Source organism: Boleophthalmus pectinirostris, unplaced genomic scaffold (assembly GCF_026225935.1).
Source record: "Boleophthalmus pectinirostris isolate CB_2022bp ecotype Guang Dong unplaced genomic scaffold, ASM2622593v1 HiC_scaffold_1, whole genome shotgun sequence".
In the NCBI taxonomy this organism is placed as follows: domain Eukaryota; kingdom Metazoa; phylum Chordata; class Actinopteri; order Gobiiformes; family Gobiidae; genus Boleophthalmus; species Boleophthalmus pectinirostris.
The window spans coordinates 12,378,403-12,391,285 of NW_026570970.1; the positions used below are offsets into that span (position 1 = coordinate 12,378,403).

A 12,883-nucleotide genomic window follows, 5' to 3' on the forward strand; every position below is an offset into this window, starting at 1 on the left:
TCACTTTTCTCCTGTGAATGTGACTTTTTAGTACTGATATCTGCTCAAATGAGTATCCAGTTCTAATGCACTGTGTAACTTTTTGGTTGGGTGTCCATCATCTGTTTATTTCTATGTACATATGTCATTGCTCTGTCTGGAATGTTCTACAGTATGTCATTAAAAAGCTTTACCTTACATTTATTCAATTACAGGTGGATTTAATGCTCAAAAATGCCTAGAAAAACAGGCATTGTGACTGTGAGCGGGGTTGCCTCTCCACAGATCTGACCTGTAATTTGGTCTGGTTTGGTCTCCACGAAGATAGAAAGGTGTAATGCCATACTGTGAAACATTCCAAAGCAATAACATCTGCACAGAGAAAAACATCTGACAAACCCTCCACCAGAAAAGTTACACAAAGCACCTGTAAGTATTTGGATCTGATTTTCGAACAATATTGTAAGTCATATTCAACATATATTTTAAAATAAGAAAAAGCAGATGCAGTGTATTCTGTACCTTACTCAGATCCAGACAGCTGTTCTCTCGGCTGACATCACCTTTCCCATCAGGCGCCGCTAACTGGAACTGTGAGGCCGACAACTGACCTGCACACACGTGAGAAAATGTACAAGAAATGAATTATACACAGTTATTCGAAATGTGATCTCATCTGTAACGTTACATCCTTAAAAATAGAGGAGTGAGATATACAGTCTACAACATAATATGGAAGTTGTTGTTTTAAAAGTATACACAAAAAAAGACTATTCTCTGTAATATTTGACATCACAAAAAGTGTAGTCTTCCAAAAATGAGAAGGATAAAGTGGCATTTCTGTACTTGTGTTTAATCTTTTGTGGGGATGTGATGCTAACTGTAAGCACTGCTCTGTCTGAGGCTCTGTAAGACTTTAATTTGAGCTTCCTTTTAACATAATCAATCAAATCAAACACCTAAACACCACCCACCATGAACACTTGTATTGACCCCAAGCTCGTGAAAATGTATTTCCATTTTGTATTTTTTCTTCAGTTTTCAGGCTATCTTTAAAAAATGTCAAAATGACCATCCTTACTTGCATACTTAAATACAGCGATATGGTCAGATTTATTTGTTGGAAACTATTTTATTTAGTATAAAACAATATGTGAAAACAGAAGATGTAATTAGAATTTTGTATAGACAGATATCCAATCAACCAGTTCTCCAAACTATATGACACAAACACACAACTCTCCCATTCGGATTACCATTCTCTTCAGATTACAATTCTCTTCAGATCACTATTCTTACCATTCTTGTCGAGTTGGAGCTCAGATGCGCGGCGGCCCATGTCGGCGAGTGAACGGACGATGGGCAGTCTGTTGGCCAGAGTCTTCTGTTTCTGATGGTGGTGCTGCTTCAGGAGCGTCTCTCTCACTTTGGCCCTGAGCTCGTCTCCCAGAGGAGCGTACAGCTCCTGGTGGTCCAGAACCATATCTGACAAAGACACGTGTCATGAGAAGTCTTGCTGCAACAAATGAATAAAAGAAATGCTCACAAACTCAGGCTAGAGTGAGTTTTGTGAGGATATACTAGGGCTAGACCATTAATCAAATTAATTCATAGTAAACAAACCAGAATTAATCATATTTATTTGATTAATTGTGTTTTTTAATAATTGAAATTTTGAAAAATTGCTAAATCGTGAAATCAAGGATTATTATAAAACACGTTTACACTTGACTTTCTTAATTGCAAAGCAGCTTATTGTGCAATTACAATTAGATTTCTATAGATGCTTGTATATGTAGCCTCAGTCCCCAACAGAAACCCAGACACAGAGAGAAACATGCAAACTCCACATGGAAACTTACAGTAGCAATGGAATTCTTACAATTTACCACTATAACATATACAATATATCCCTTTATATCTACTGTGATATTTCTATACACCAGTCAAATGTTTGGACACCTCCTCATTCAATGTTCTTTTTTTTCTTTATGCTTACTATAGTTTAGATACATACAGAAGACATCAAATCTATGATGCAATATAAAAGTAGCAAAGAAAAAAAAATTAATAACTCAACAATATTTTTTTTATATTTTATATTCATATCCTCAAAGAAGTCACCCTTTGTTTTGTCGATATTGCTACAAACCCTTGTCCTTGTCTCACTAAGTTTGTAGATGATGTCTCCTGAAATGGTGTTCACTTCACATATGTGTCATGTCAGGGTCAAAAGAGCAAAACAGATCAAAGCAAAGGGGGCTATTAAAAAAAGTTACTTATTACTTTTTCATATGTTTTGATGCTTTCAGTGAGAATCTGCAATGCAAATAATCATGGAAATAAGAAGCAATGAAAAAGTGGGTGCAAAGTTTTGGCTGGTGTGCATCTGTTTCATAATAAACCTCTCAGAAGCCAGATTGATGGTTGCTGCATTCTTGATTCAAGATTATGAGTTTGTGAACTCACAAATAGCACAGGAAATACTGCTACTGTGCAAGATAATTTCATAACCACAGTGAGATAAAAAAAAAAATGTCAACAAATCAAAAACATCTCCTCAAAAAAAAAAAAAATATCACAACCATCTCTATTGATTACTTCCACTAGTCTTCACACTTGTTACATTTACCACCCACTGTACAACTCCTTGAGCCAAAATAATTTCCAAACAACTAGAAACTATTTTTCAATTGACATCTGCATGGTTAAAAAAGACACACATTGTGCTTGAGTCTGCAGTATAATCTGTGACACCCGTGGATCATTATGTTCTAATTTGCTCTTTTTAAATCGCAATATTATTCTACAACCACATAATAAAAGAAATTAGATAACTGTGGTGCCAAATGGGAGCAGATGTCAGCTTAAATGCATCACAAAAAAGGGTTGTGAAATTGTCAGCACCTTGGACGGACAGCTGCAGGTCAGCTAGTCAGGAGTGGATTTTTTTTTTTTTTTTTCATTTTACCAAATGATGCTGATGCTGCTATTAGCCAGGCTGGCGCCACCTTGTGCCTCCGCTCAACTTAATTTCCCTCCAGGGAACAGGTCAGGAATCAGAATACACTAGACAGTTTGCAAGAACCCCGAAGTTGTAGACCACGCACCGGCCAATCAGTGAAGACCTGTGAAGCCATGACATCAAACTCAAGTGCCTGTCTGGGTCCCTTTTGTGGTACAGCACAACAGTAAACAAAGCGGTTGAGATGGATGTAGACGAAGCCATACATTCTGTGTTGGCAACGATTCCCGAGATCAAGGATTTAAAGCCGGAACAAAGAGAATATTTGGTGAATTTTATCAAGGGGAAAGACGTTGCCCTTCTTCCTACAGGATTTGGCGCATTACATATGTCACGACCAAATAGCAGCAATTGGTTAAATAAAAAAAGTACCTGCCTACAAATAAATCCTAATGCTGCCAGGTCAGCATTAGGATTTGGAAACCGTCTGATGAATCAGGCTTTGATCCTATATTATCGATTAAGAAAATAAAACTGGGGAAGTACAGAGCAGTGGGCATATGTGAGTGATGGTGAAAACAGAGGTTGACTTGCAAAATGGCGTATTGAAAATAAGTGATTAAAAGATTGCGCAGATACACAAATCATTCCAAATATAACTTTGAAAGGGTAAATGAAAAGTAGAAACAACCATAACAAAAGCTCTGAAAGGTTGATGGGTTGGGGTTACAAAACGTAGCATTTTTCTAAATTCTGAGAGCAAAACACCAGTCTCCCATTTTTTTTTTCTCTCAAGTTTCTTCTCAGTGTCTTTTTGAACATTTACCTGCTATCTCTTCAATGGTCCCAGCCCTCATGTCCAGCAGCACAGTGCCATTGATGATACAACTGCGGAGCTCGAACAGACTGTGCAGGGACAGAGTGGCCACGTAGGGCTTACTCCAGCGCTCCCCTCCATCCTCCACATCCTCCTCGAATTTGAGCCACCTGCGAAACACAAGTTAGATCTGCAGTGAGCCGGGGCCAGCAGACGGTACGCGGGCTCGCCATCTGTCCCAATGGTAATAAAAACTCTCAATCAACAGTCTAACGTTTAATATATCTGCTTTGGACTTGGTTTCACATCACTCATCTTTATGTTTAACTGTAAATAAAATATGTTGTATGATGCGATGCATTAATGGTATGATAGGTCTATTGATACTTTGCAGTGACAGCGCTGGGGGTGTTCTACATTTATTTCTACGGGTGTGGTGTTCAGCATTTATCAAGGTGGCACAAGACAAAAACGTTTTAAGATGGTACTCAAAAAAATTACAAAATGGGTTTAAACTACAAATTTTCAAGAACAGTGAAATACTTTTCTCCATGGAGATGTTATTGCATTGTCTGAGATGTTTCACAGTATGGCATTAAACCTTTCTATCTTCATGGAGACTAAACCAGACCAAGTTATAGGTCAGATCTGTGGAGAGACAGATCAAGGTCAGAATGTCTGTTTTTCTAGGTATTTATGAATGATACAACCACCTGTAATTTATTTAAATGTAAAGCAGAGTTAGTTTAATGTCATACTGTGGAACATTCAAGACAAAGCATTGGGATATCCATAGAAACAAGAAGGTGACAGACCCCCAACCAAAATGTTACATAGTGCTAGCCAGGCTGGCGCCACCTAGGGCCTCCACTCAATTTAATTTCTCTCCAGCGACTAGGTCAGGAATCGGAATACACTAGACGGTTCACAAAAACCCCAGAAGTGCGAGTTTGGGCACCAGCCAATCAGCAAAGAGCCACATATTCAGTGTTGGCAACGATTTCCGAGATCGAGGATTTAAAGCTGGAATAAAGAGAATTTGGTGAGTTTTATGAAGGGGAAAAGACGTTATTGCCCTTCTTCCTACGGGATTTGGGAAAAGTTTAATATACCAGTTTACCCCGTTAGCAGAGCATTACATATGTCACGACCAAATATCAGCGATTGGTTAAATGAAAAAAAGTACCTGCCTACTGTCGAGCGAATGAATTCTAACACTGCGAGGTCAGACGGTTTCTACAAAGTGAAAGTTTGATGAATCAGGCAAAGATAGTGCACCTTTAAGAACACAAATGATCTCACCTGTTGTAGTTGCTACTGCCCCTCCAGTTCTGATTTGTTTTGTGTGTTTTAATTTCTTTTGCTGAATGGATTCCTGCTGTGAGAGCCCTGGTTCGTGATTGGTGGGGCTTGTCTACGCCCACCTCACCTCCAGCCACCTCCTCCTATTTAATCAGGCCAATCTGCCATTTTGTGTGTGTCTGTGTCTCTTTTGTGTTAGTCACTTGTTTGTACTAGAAATTGTCTGACTTTGTGTTTGTGTGTTGAGACACTCATTTAGTTTCGTTCCGTTTTGGGCCATTTTGTGTTGTTACTCAATTCTGCTTGTGGGTTTAATGTGATTTTACTTTGACACACTTGTGGTTTAGTTTTTGTGTGTGTTCCTTGTTTTTTTATAAGCCTACGTGACTAGTTTTTGGCACAAAACTAGTTATGTAATCTTGCTATTTTGTTCCTTAGTTTAGGTTGTTTTATCTACATATTTTAGCATGTTTTGTTAATTTACTCTTTTACATTCCTGTTATAATTAAACTTTGCTTAATTTATACAATTTTCCACCTTGTTTTTTTGTCACTTCCCCTGTAGTTAATTGTAGTTAATAACAACATCAGCTCTTTCTGGTCAGACTGTTAAAATAAAGATCAGATAACATCCAATTTGAGTCACAGAGCTTCAGACAGAGTAGTGCTTTCAGTTAGCTTCACACCCCCAGAGACTTTTGATAACTTCATCATATGGTAGTTCTATAGAGATGATTACAGCTTCGATATATAAAAAGTGTCCAGTCCAGTGTCTTGAATTTTCATTGCGCTACAAAGAAAAAAGACAAAAAACAATGAAAATGGAAGAAACCAATTTTGCTGGCCTCCATCTTGACATTTCTGTAAATGTCAAACCTTTTCAGCTACCTTCCAGCCCCATTTGGGAACCAATGCTTTTACAGTACTAGTCATTATACACTACACTTTGATCAACGACGTGTTTTTAAAATGCATTATGAATAAAGTTGGACTGAATTAAACAGATATCTGCATACAATTTCACCCTCTGCTTTCACAAACCTGTTTTGCTATTGTTTAATTGAGAAGATGAATTTGTAATTTAAATGCTGCCTCTTTACATGCAGTTTTGGAGTAACTGTGCAGGCTTTGTCTCATTGTTCACTGCAATAAGCGAGCACCTAAGTGTGTTCTGTTTACATGGGTTTAGGAACAGGAATGTAACGATATCCAAATCTCTCTGTGCAGTATTTTCACAATATACATCTCATGGAACATTTTTTATTTTTATATTTTTTGTGTGAATATGCTACTTTTTCCTCTTAAAAGGCCTTGACAAAACTTAATCCAAAGAACTAAGACTTAAAAATGCTTATAACAGTTATTTCTTCACTGAAACAGAGCAAAAGATCAGGGTCTATGTAGTTCCCTCTGTTTATTTAACTAATGCTACACCATAACGACAAATCTAAGCAGAGAGTCTTATAATTTGTTGTATTGTGATTGTCTATGATGTTATTGTGAGACTTCTGACAATACGAAATCACAATATTTGGGTTATTGTTACATCTATACTTAGGACTGACCAGACTTGAGTCACTGATTTTTAGAAATTTGAGACCTGACTTGATAAAATAGACAAAGACCGGGTACTTGACTCGAACTTGAGCCCTGTGACTTCAGAAGATTTGATGCTTCTGCTAAAAATATACAGTATGTTTTTAGAAAATACTTTTCTCTTTACAGTTGTTACATGCAGCACTGAATTTTACAGGAACAAACTGGACCATGTCAACTTCTCTATTTGTTACTTTAGATGTAACTGAAGTATTGTGACATGGTATCCTCAAATGTACTACAGTAGTATACAGTACAATACAGTAAAACAGAGGGAACTACATAGAACATGATGTTTCCATTTCCATTTGCAGATTACTTGACAAAATTATTGTTGTTAAGCACTTTTAAATCTTAATTCTTTCTATTCTGACTGTAAAAATTCACACTCTTGTCAAGACATTTTATTTTATTTAGCATTTCTAAAGCTCTTATATAAATACTCATATACCATGACTATTTAAGTACAGTTTAGTTTAAACGTCATATAAATTGCAAAAATCTAAGCTACTTTTGGTACTTTTTTGGTTAAAAACTTTAAATAACTTGAAGCTCAAAGCAGAAGACTTGGACTTGACTCGGACTTATTGGCCAGTGACTCGAGACTTGACTTGGACTTGCCTGTCTTTGACTTGGGACTTGACTCGGACTTGAGGTCAAAGACTTGAGACTTGCAAAACAATGGTCCTACACATGATTACTTTTACTTTACGGTGCTTGTACTTGTAAAGCTATAAGTTGTGTAGCACTGAAGTCTTAATTAGAGATCCAGATATTTTGAGTCTGAACTGTTGAGACAAGAAAATATAAACCAATATCAGTGCAGATACTGGTTTCAAAAGTGAAGGCTTCATCACAGCAGCTTTTGGTTTAGGAAATCCTGATACTGGATTTACTCTCTCTATAAATCCCTCCCCCTTTTGTGGTGATTGGCTCAGCTAGAGTTCTACTGAGGAAATTAATCTCTATAAAGCACTACCAGACCAAAATAATACAACAAAAACCACAACAAAAGTCTTATAATTTGACTGACCTAGTTCACAATTGTACTTTTTCTCAGTTTGAGCCAATGCTTATACGAATATTTGTCTATCTCTTTCCGTCCTGAAGCAAAGGGAAATACTTAATTTAATTGAAGCACTGATACTGACCCTGCCTCTCATCAGCATAAGTGGGATCACAGCATGACCATTGCGTTCAATCACATTTACAGTGGATACATGTAGGTCACCCACAGTGTAGGTGTACTTCAGTAATATGACAGTATAAGCTGTATAGGGAGCTCTCTCTCCAGTCTCCATCCATCCTTTACGCAGATCTCATCCATCTCTGTAAATATATTGTGTGGTGTGTGCAGGTCTATTGATAGTTTGCAGTGACATCGCATTGGGGGTGTTCTACATGAATTTCTATTGGAAGGGATCAGTGGTGTAATGGGGGTTTTTTAAGTGGGGGTACGTGATTCGTAACATCCTCGATGAATCCCGCCCACATGCCCCCCCTCATCCACCTCCACCTAAAAAGCTATATAGATTAGATAGTCATTTGAAAAAAAGTAAAAAGTAAAAATCTGTAATATTTGATGTTTTTTTTACTCAAAATGATGCGGAATCATGTTATTAAAGCTGTTTATAATCACCTACAGAACAAAAATCATAGACTACAACACATGTGCCCAAACCAGGTCTAAACCAGGACTAAACCAGGACTGAACCAGGATTGAACCAGGACTAAAACAGGTCTAAACCAGTACTAAACCAGAACTAAACCAGGACTAATCTTGGACTTGAGAGAGAGAGGGAGAACCCCGAGCCCGTGGAGCAGGGTGTCCGCAATGCGCAATCGGGCAGCGGCTGCGCTTTGCCCCGTGGGGGAGCTCTGCATCGTTTTTTTTGTCTGCGGTCACCCAATGGTCTACATGGGCGCACCTCTGGCCAGTCCTGATACTCAGTCCTGGTTCAGTCCTGGGATCAGTCCTGGTCCCTCATGTCTCAGGTCACTATAGGACAGTCCTGCAGATATCTTGAGCCAATGCAGTTTGTGTTCACCATTGCCAAAAGCTCCGGTTTGACATTTAAGTTGTAGAATTTTTCATAAGATCGTGCACAAATAAGAAAGATTATCTTGTGAGATTTTTATCCAAGTGTTTACATTTAGATTGGACAAAAAAGGTTTCAAAGTTAGTGATTTACTTCTCTTACAGCTCCAAAAAGCATAGAATGGACTAGAATAGAAACAAAAATATTAAATAAATTAACAAATGTGAGGCCAAAACTGGGAATAGAACTGTGAAATGTTTATACTAGGAATTATGTTAAAATCTTATCTTGTTTCATTTTCGTGGACCCAATCTCGTCCCATCCCTAGTGTTTAGCAGTTTCCATGGTGACACAATGCAAACACAAACAAAAAAGTTTTAAGATTGTCTGTGAACTCAAGAAAAAATACAAAATTGGTTTAAGGAGCTAATTTCCTGGAAGCTGTGCATGTAGGTGTACTTCAGTAATATGATGTATGTATAAGCTGTACCGGGCGCTCTCTCTCCAGTCTCCATCTTCTCCGTCCTTTACGCAGATCTCATCCATCTCTGTAAATATATCGTGCGGTGTGTGCTCCTCGTCCTCATCCTCCACCCCCAAAAGGAACTGCACTCTCTGTGAGGGGGTGTCTGCAGAAAAAAACACAGGTAATGCAGCAAAATATACACAACCAGTCAAAAGTGTTGACATGTTGGGGGTTCAGGTGCAGCAGCAGAAAGTATCAAAATGACACTATACCATTATAAATGGGCACATATGGGATATGGGAATTTATGGGAAACAAAAAAATATACTAACAAAATGACTTGTTTTGGATTTTAAATAATTAAAAACAGCCATCCTTCACTTTGCTCACTGCTTTGGACATCTGTCTTTCCTTGGCCCTGACATGGCACATTTTCAGGAAACTTCATCAAGAAGCTCATTGAGAGAAGGCCAAAGGTTTATAACATTGTCAACAAAGCAAAGGGAGACAATTTGGGGAAAATCTATGGAAAATTAAAAAAAAACAACATTCAGCTGAGTTATGTTTTTGCTACATATTTCCATATATCTTGTACCATATATTTGGTATTATCTATTTGCAGAGGTGAGTAGTAAATTACATTTACGTAACTTTTAAACTTTTTAAAGAAATTTAACTTGTCAGAGAACTACTCTAGTAGCATACTTTTACTCCTATTTGAGAAATATTTTAATTGAAGCACAGTACTTTTACTTGAGCAAGTCTATATCTGTTTCTTGCACCGCTCCTTCAGATATGATTTACTTTTTTCTTTTGAAAATAACAGATTATTTGCATTATTTGATGTTTTGATGTTCAGGTGCCACAGTGGGGCGCCAGTTGCAAAAACTGTCATTGTGTCTTTCAGCAAGACACGTCACCCAGATTGCCAAGTACGAAAGTGGTGTGTGCGTGAGTGATGGATGTGGTCAGAGGGACCGATGATGCTGATTGGCAGCTGTGCTTCAGTCACTCTGCCCCAGGGCAGCTGTGGTTACAATAGTATCTTACCCCCACTGAATATGGTATGACTGAATAATGCTCTGTAAAGCGTCTTTGTGACAAATGTCTGTGAAAAGTGCTATACAAATTAAAAATCTACTTACTCCCCATAAAATTAACTGTAAATTATAAATCAGATGTTACGTCCTGACAGTTATTCTTTAATTTATTTGAGTAGTAGTTTCCCCAAATATTTACTCTTACTTGAGGAATTTCTTACTTACACTACTTTATACTTCTGGTTGAGTAATATTAATTTGAAGCAACATTACTTTTGAGTACAGTTCAGGGCTACTCTACCCACCTCTGTCTGTATGTAGGTAACAAATATAGTAAACTGAAAGAGAAAAGTCCAGAGCCTCAAGGACTTTTGACCAGTAATGTAAATACAAAGTGCTGGTATTCTCATGTCGTTGAAGTCTCACCATAAACAGGAGACTCGCGTCCCTCGACCAGGGTGGGGGCGCGCTCCATGCTGCGTCTCTTGTGGTGCCTGCTGCCATGGTGACGGTGTCTGCGGTGACTCCTCTGTCTGGTGCTGCCCAGGGGAACGTGCACGCCGATGTACAGCGTCCTGTGTCCTGTGGAAGGAGAGAGGACAGCTGTAAGGTTATGCAAGTGGTTCAAGATGTTAAAGTGGTTATGACAAGTTACGAAAACACAATTAAGATCATTATATTTAAGATTTGGCTGAACATTTTACAATTTCTTTTCCCTAGTTTGTTATTTTATTACATTTCAATGATGTACAATGGGCCAAAACTCTTCTACTGTACAAGAGAATTATTATTTGACAAACAAAAATACAAGAAAATCACCTTATTTTGTTGAAAAAATGTTTAAAGTATCAGAAAAATGTGTTTCTTTAGTGTAAATTGTGGCAAACGTGTGGACAGAATTCTACCAGTGCGATGTTATCAATATACAACTCCCTAATTCTGTAACTTTCAACATATTTAATTGCTTCTTGATTGGTATAAAACTATAATTTATATTTTAAACAGGTATTATCCCACCAAATTAACTAAAATTAGTGAATGATCAAAAACTTTAAGGCTATGAAGTTATTATTATTATCAGGGACAGAGACAGAGAGAACAGAGGAGCAGGACTAGTTTTGTCTAATCATTTAAATTATAAGAAATGTAATTTAATAGACACATTATAGGCCTACTGAGTACTTAGTAATAATTAGTAGTGATGCATTTGGGGATTTACACTGCAGAATTGGTGTAATGTTTAAATTTTAAAGGCCTTATATTACACAAATCTGACTCTTGTGAGCTTTAAGACGTGTTATAATGTTGTTTTCATTTTCATTTTTTGTATTTTTACTTGTACATATGCATTTATATAATTATGCCTTATTTGATTTTGACAGTCTCTTGCTAATTTTTGCTACTTAGATTTTTATATTTTTGCTCTTTGTTATTATAATATATCGTGATGTGTGAGCTATTGTGTCCAAATAATTTCCCTTGTGGATCAGTAAAGTTTGTCTAAATCTAGTATTCTGCGGCACAGCCTGTCTGTGAATAGTCAAATCTACATAATTTATTCTATTTACTATTCTAAATGAATCCTAAATGAATGCCAGGTATAGCAGCTGGTGCTAGTACTCTGATAATGTGTGTGTTTTGATTGTTGGTGTTGTGTAACTGTGGAATAACTGATGACGCTCCCACACGTTCTACTCCCACTCCAGCCTCCAGCCTCCAGCCTCTCTCTTAAATCTGAAAAAACTGTCAAGAGGAACGGTTGGTGCGGACAGTCAGACTCCGCGTGGGCACACTCACATCCCAAAGCTTTTCCTTCAGATCTTTTAAAAATTCAATATCTGCTTGTCACTTGAATTAAAGGTGCATTGTCGTAACTTTTCTGGTGGAGGGTCGGTCAAATGCTTTTCTTCATGAAGATGTTATTGATTTGTGTGAAATGTTTCATAGTATGGTTTAAACCTATTCTCTTTTTAAAAAGACCAAAGTAGGACATATTACAAGTCAGATCTGTGGAGAGGCGACCCCGCTCACAGTCAGAATACCTGTTTTTTCTAGGTATTACAGCAATAAAACCAAATGTAATTGAATAAATGTAAAGTAGATCTGTTTAATGGCATACTGTCGTTCCAAGCAGAGCAATGATAGATAGCTGTATGCCATGCTGTGGAAGATTATAGCATATAGCCAGAGGAACAACATTTCCATGGAAACACTGTATGTTTTCACATTATCACAGAAATACTAAAAAGCAAACAGTGGCTTTAATCTACTGCCAAAAACCCTGAAAAAGGCAATCTCACTGTGAGCAGGCTGATATGTAACCTGTCCTGAGCACGTCCCCACCTTGTCTCCATGGAAATAGATGAATTAATGCTATACTATGGAATATTCTAGGCTAGGCATGTCAAACTCAGGCCCAGGGGCCAAATTTGGCCGATATAATTATATTTGGCCCATGAGATCATATCAAACATGTATAAGAGCTGGTCCGCCGGCTACAGATAGACTATAGAGACATTATTTTTTATATTTATTTAAAATGTTGTTATTTTTTTATATTCTGCTTGTTCTGGATTCAATGTTTAAGCAAAAGTATTATTAAACATTTATTTTAATAAGAAAAGGTTTAACATCACATATCTCAAAAGGAGAGAAAACATGCAGCTGTTGTTGAAATGTT

General features: G+C 37.4%; 1 protein-coding gene across 1 annotated transcript in view; it reads right to left on the reverse strand.

Moving 5' to 3' along the window:
* slc4a10b (solute carrier family 4 member 10b) overlaps positions 1-12,883 on the reverse strand; it is a 63,053-nt gene that overhangs the window by 27,935 nt on the left and 22,235 nt on the right. The window contains exons 11-15 of the mRNA XM_055151217.1: positions 10,630-10,785; positions 9,188-9,326; positions 3,771-3,931; positions 1,279-1,464; positions 502-590 (exon numbers count right to left, since the gene is read on the reverse strand). Of these exons, the coding sequence (XP_055007192.1) occupies positions 502-590; positions 1,279-1,464; positions 3,771-3,931; positions 9,188-9,326; positions 10,630-10,785 (731 nt within the window). The remainder of the gene's footprint in view (positions 1-501; positions 591-1,278; positions 1,465-3,770; positions 3,932-9,187; positions 9,327-10,629; positions 10,786-12,883) is intronic.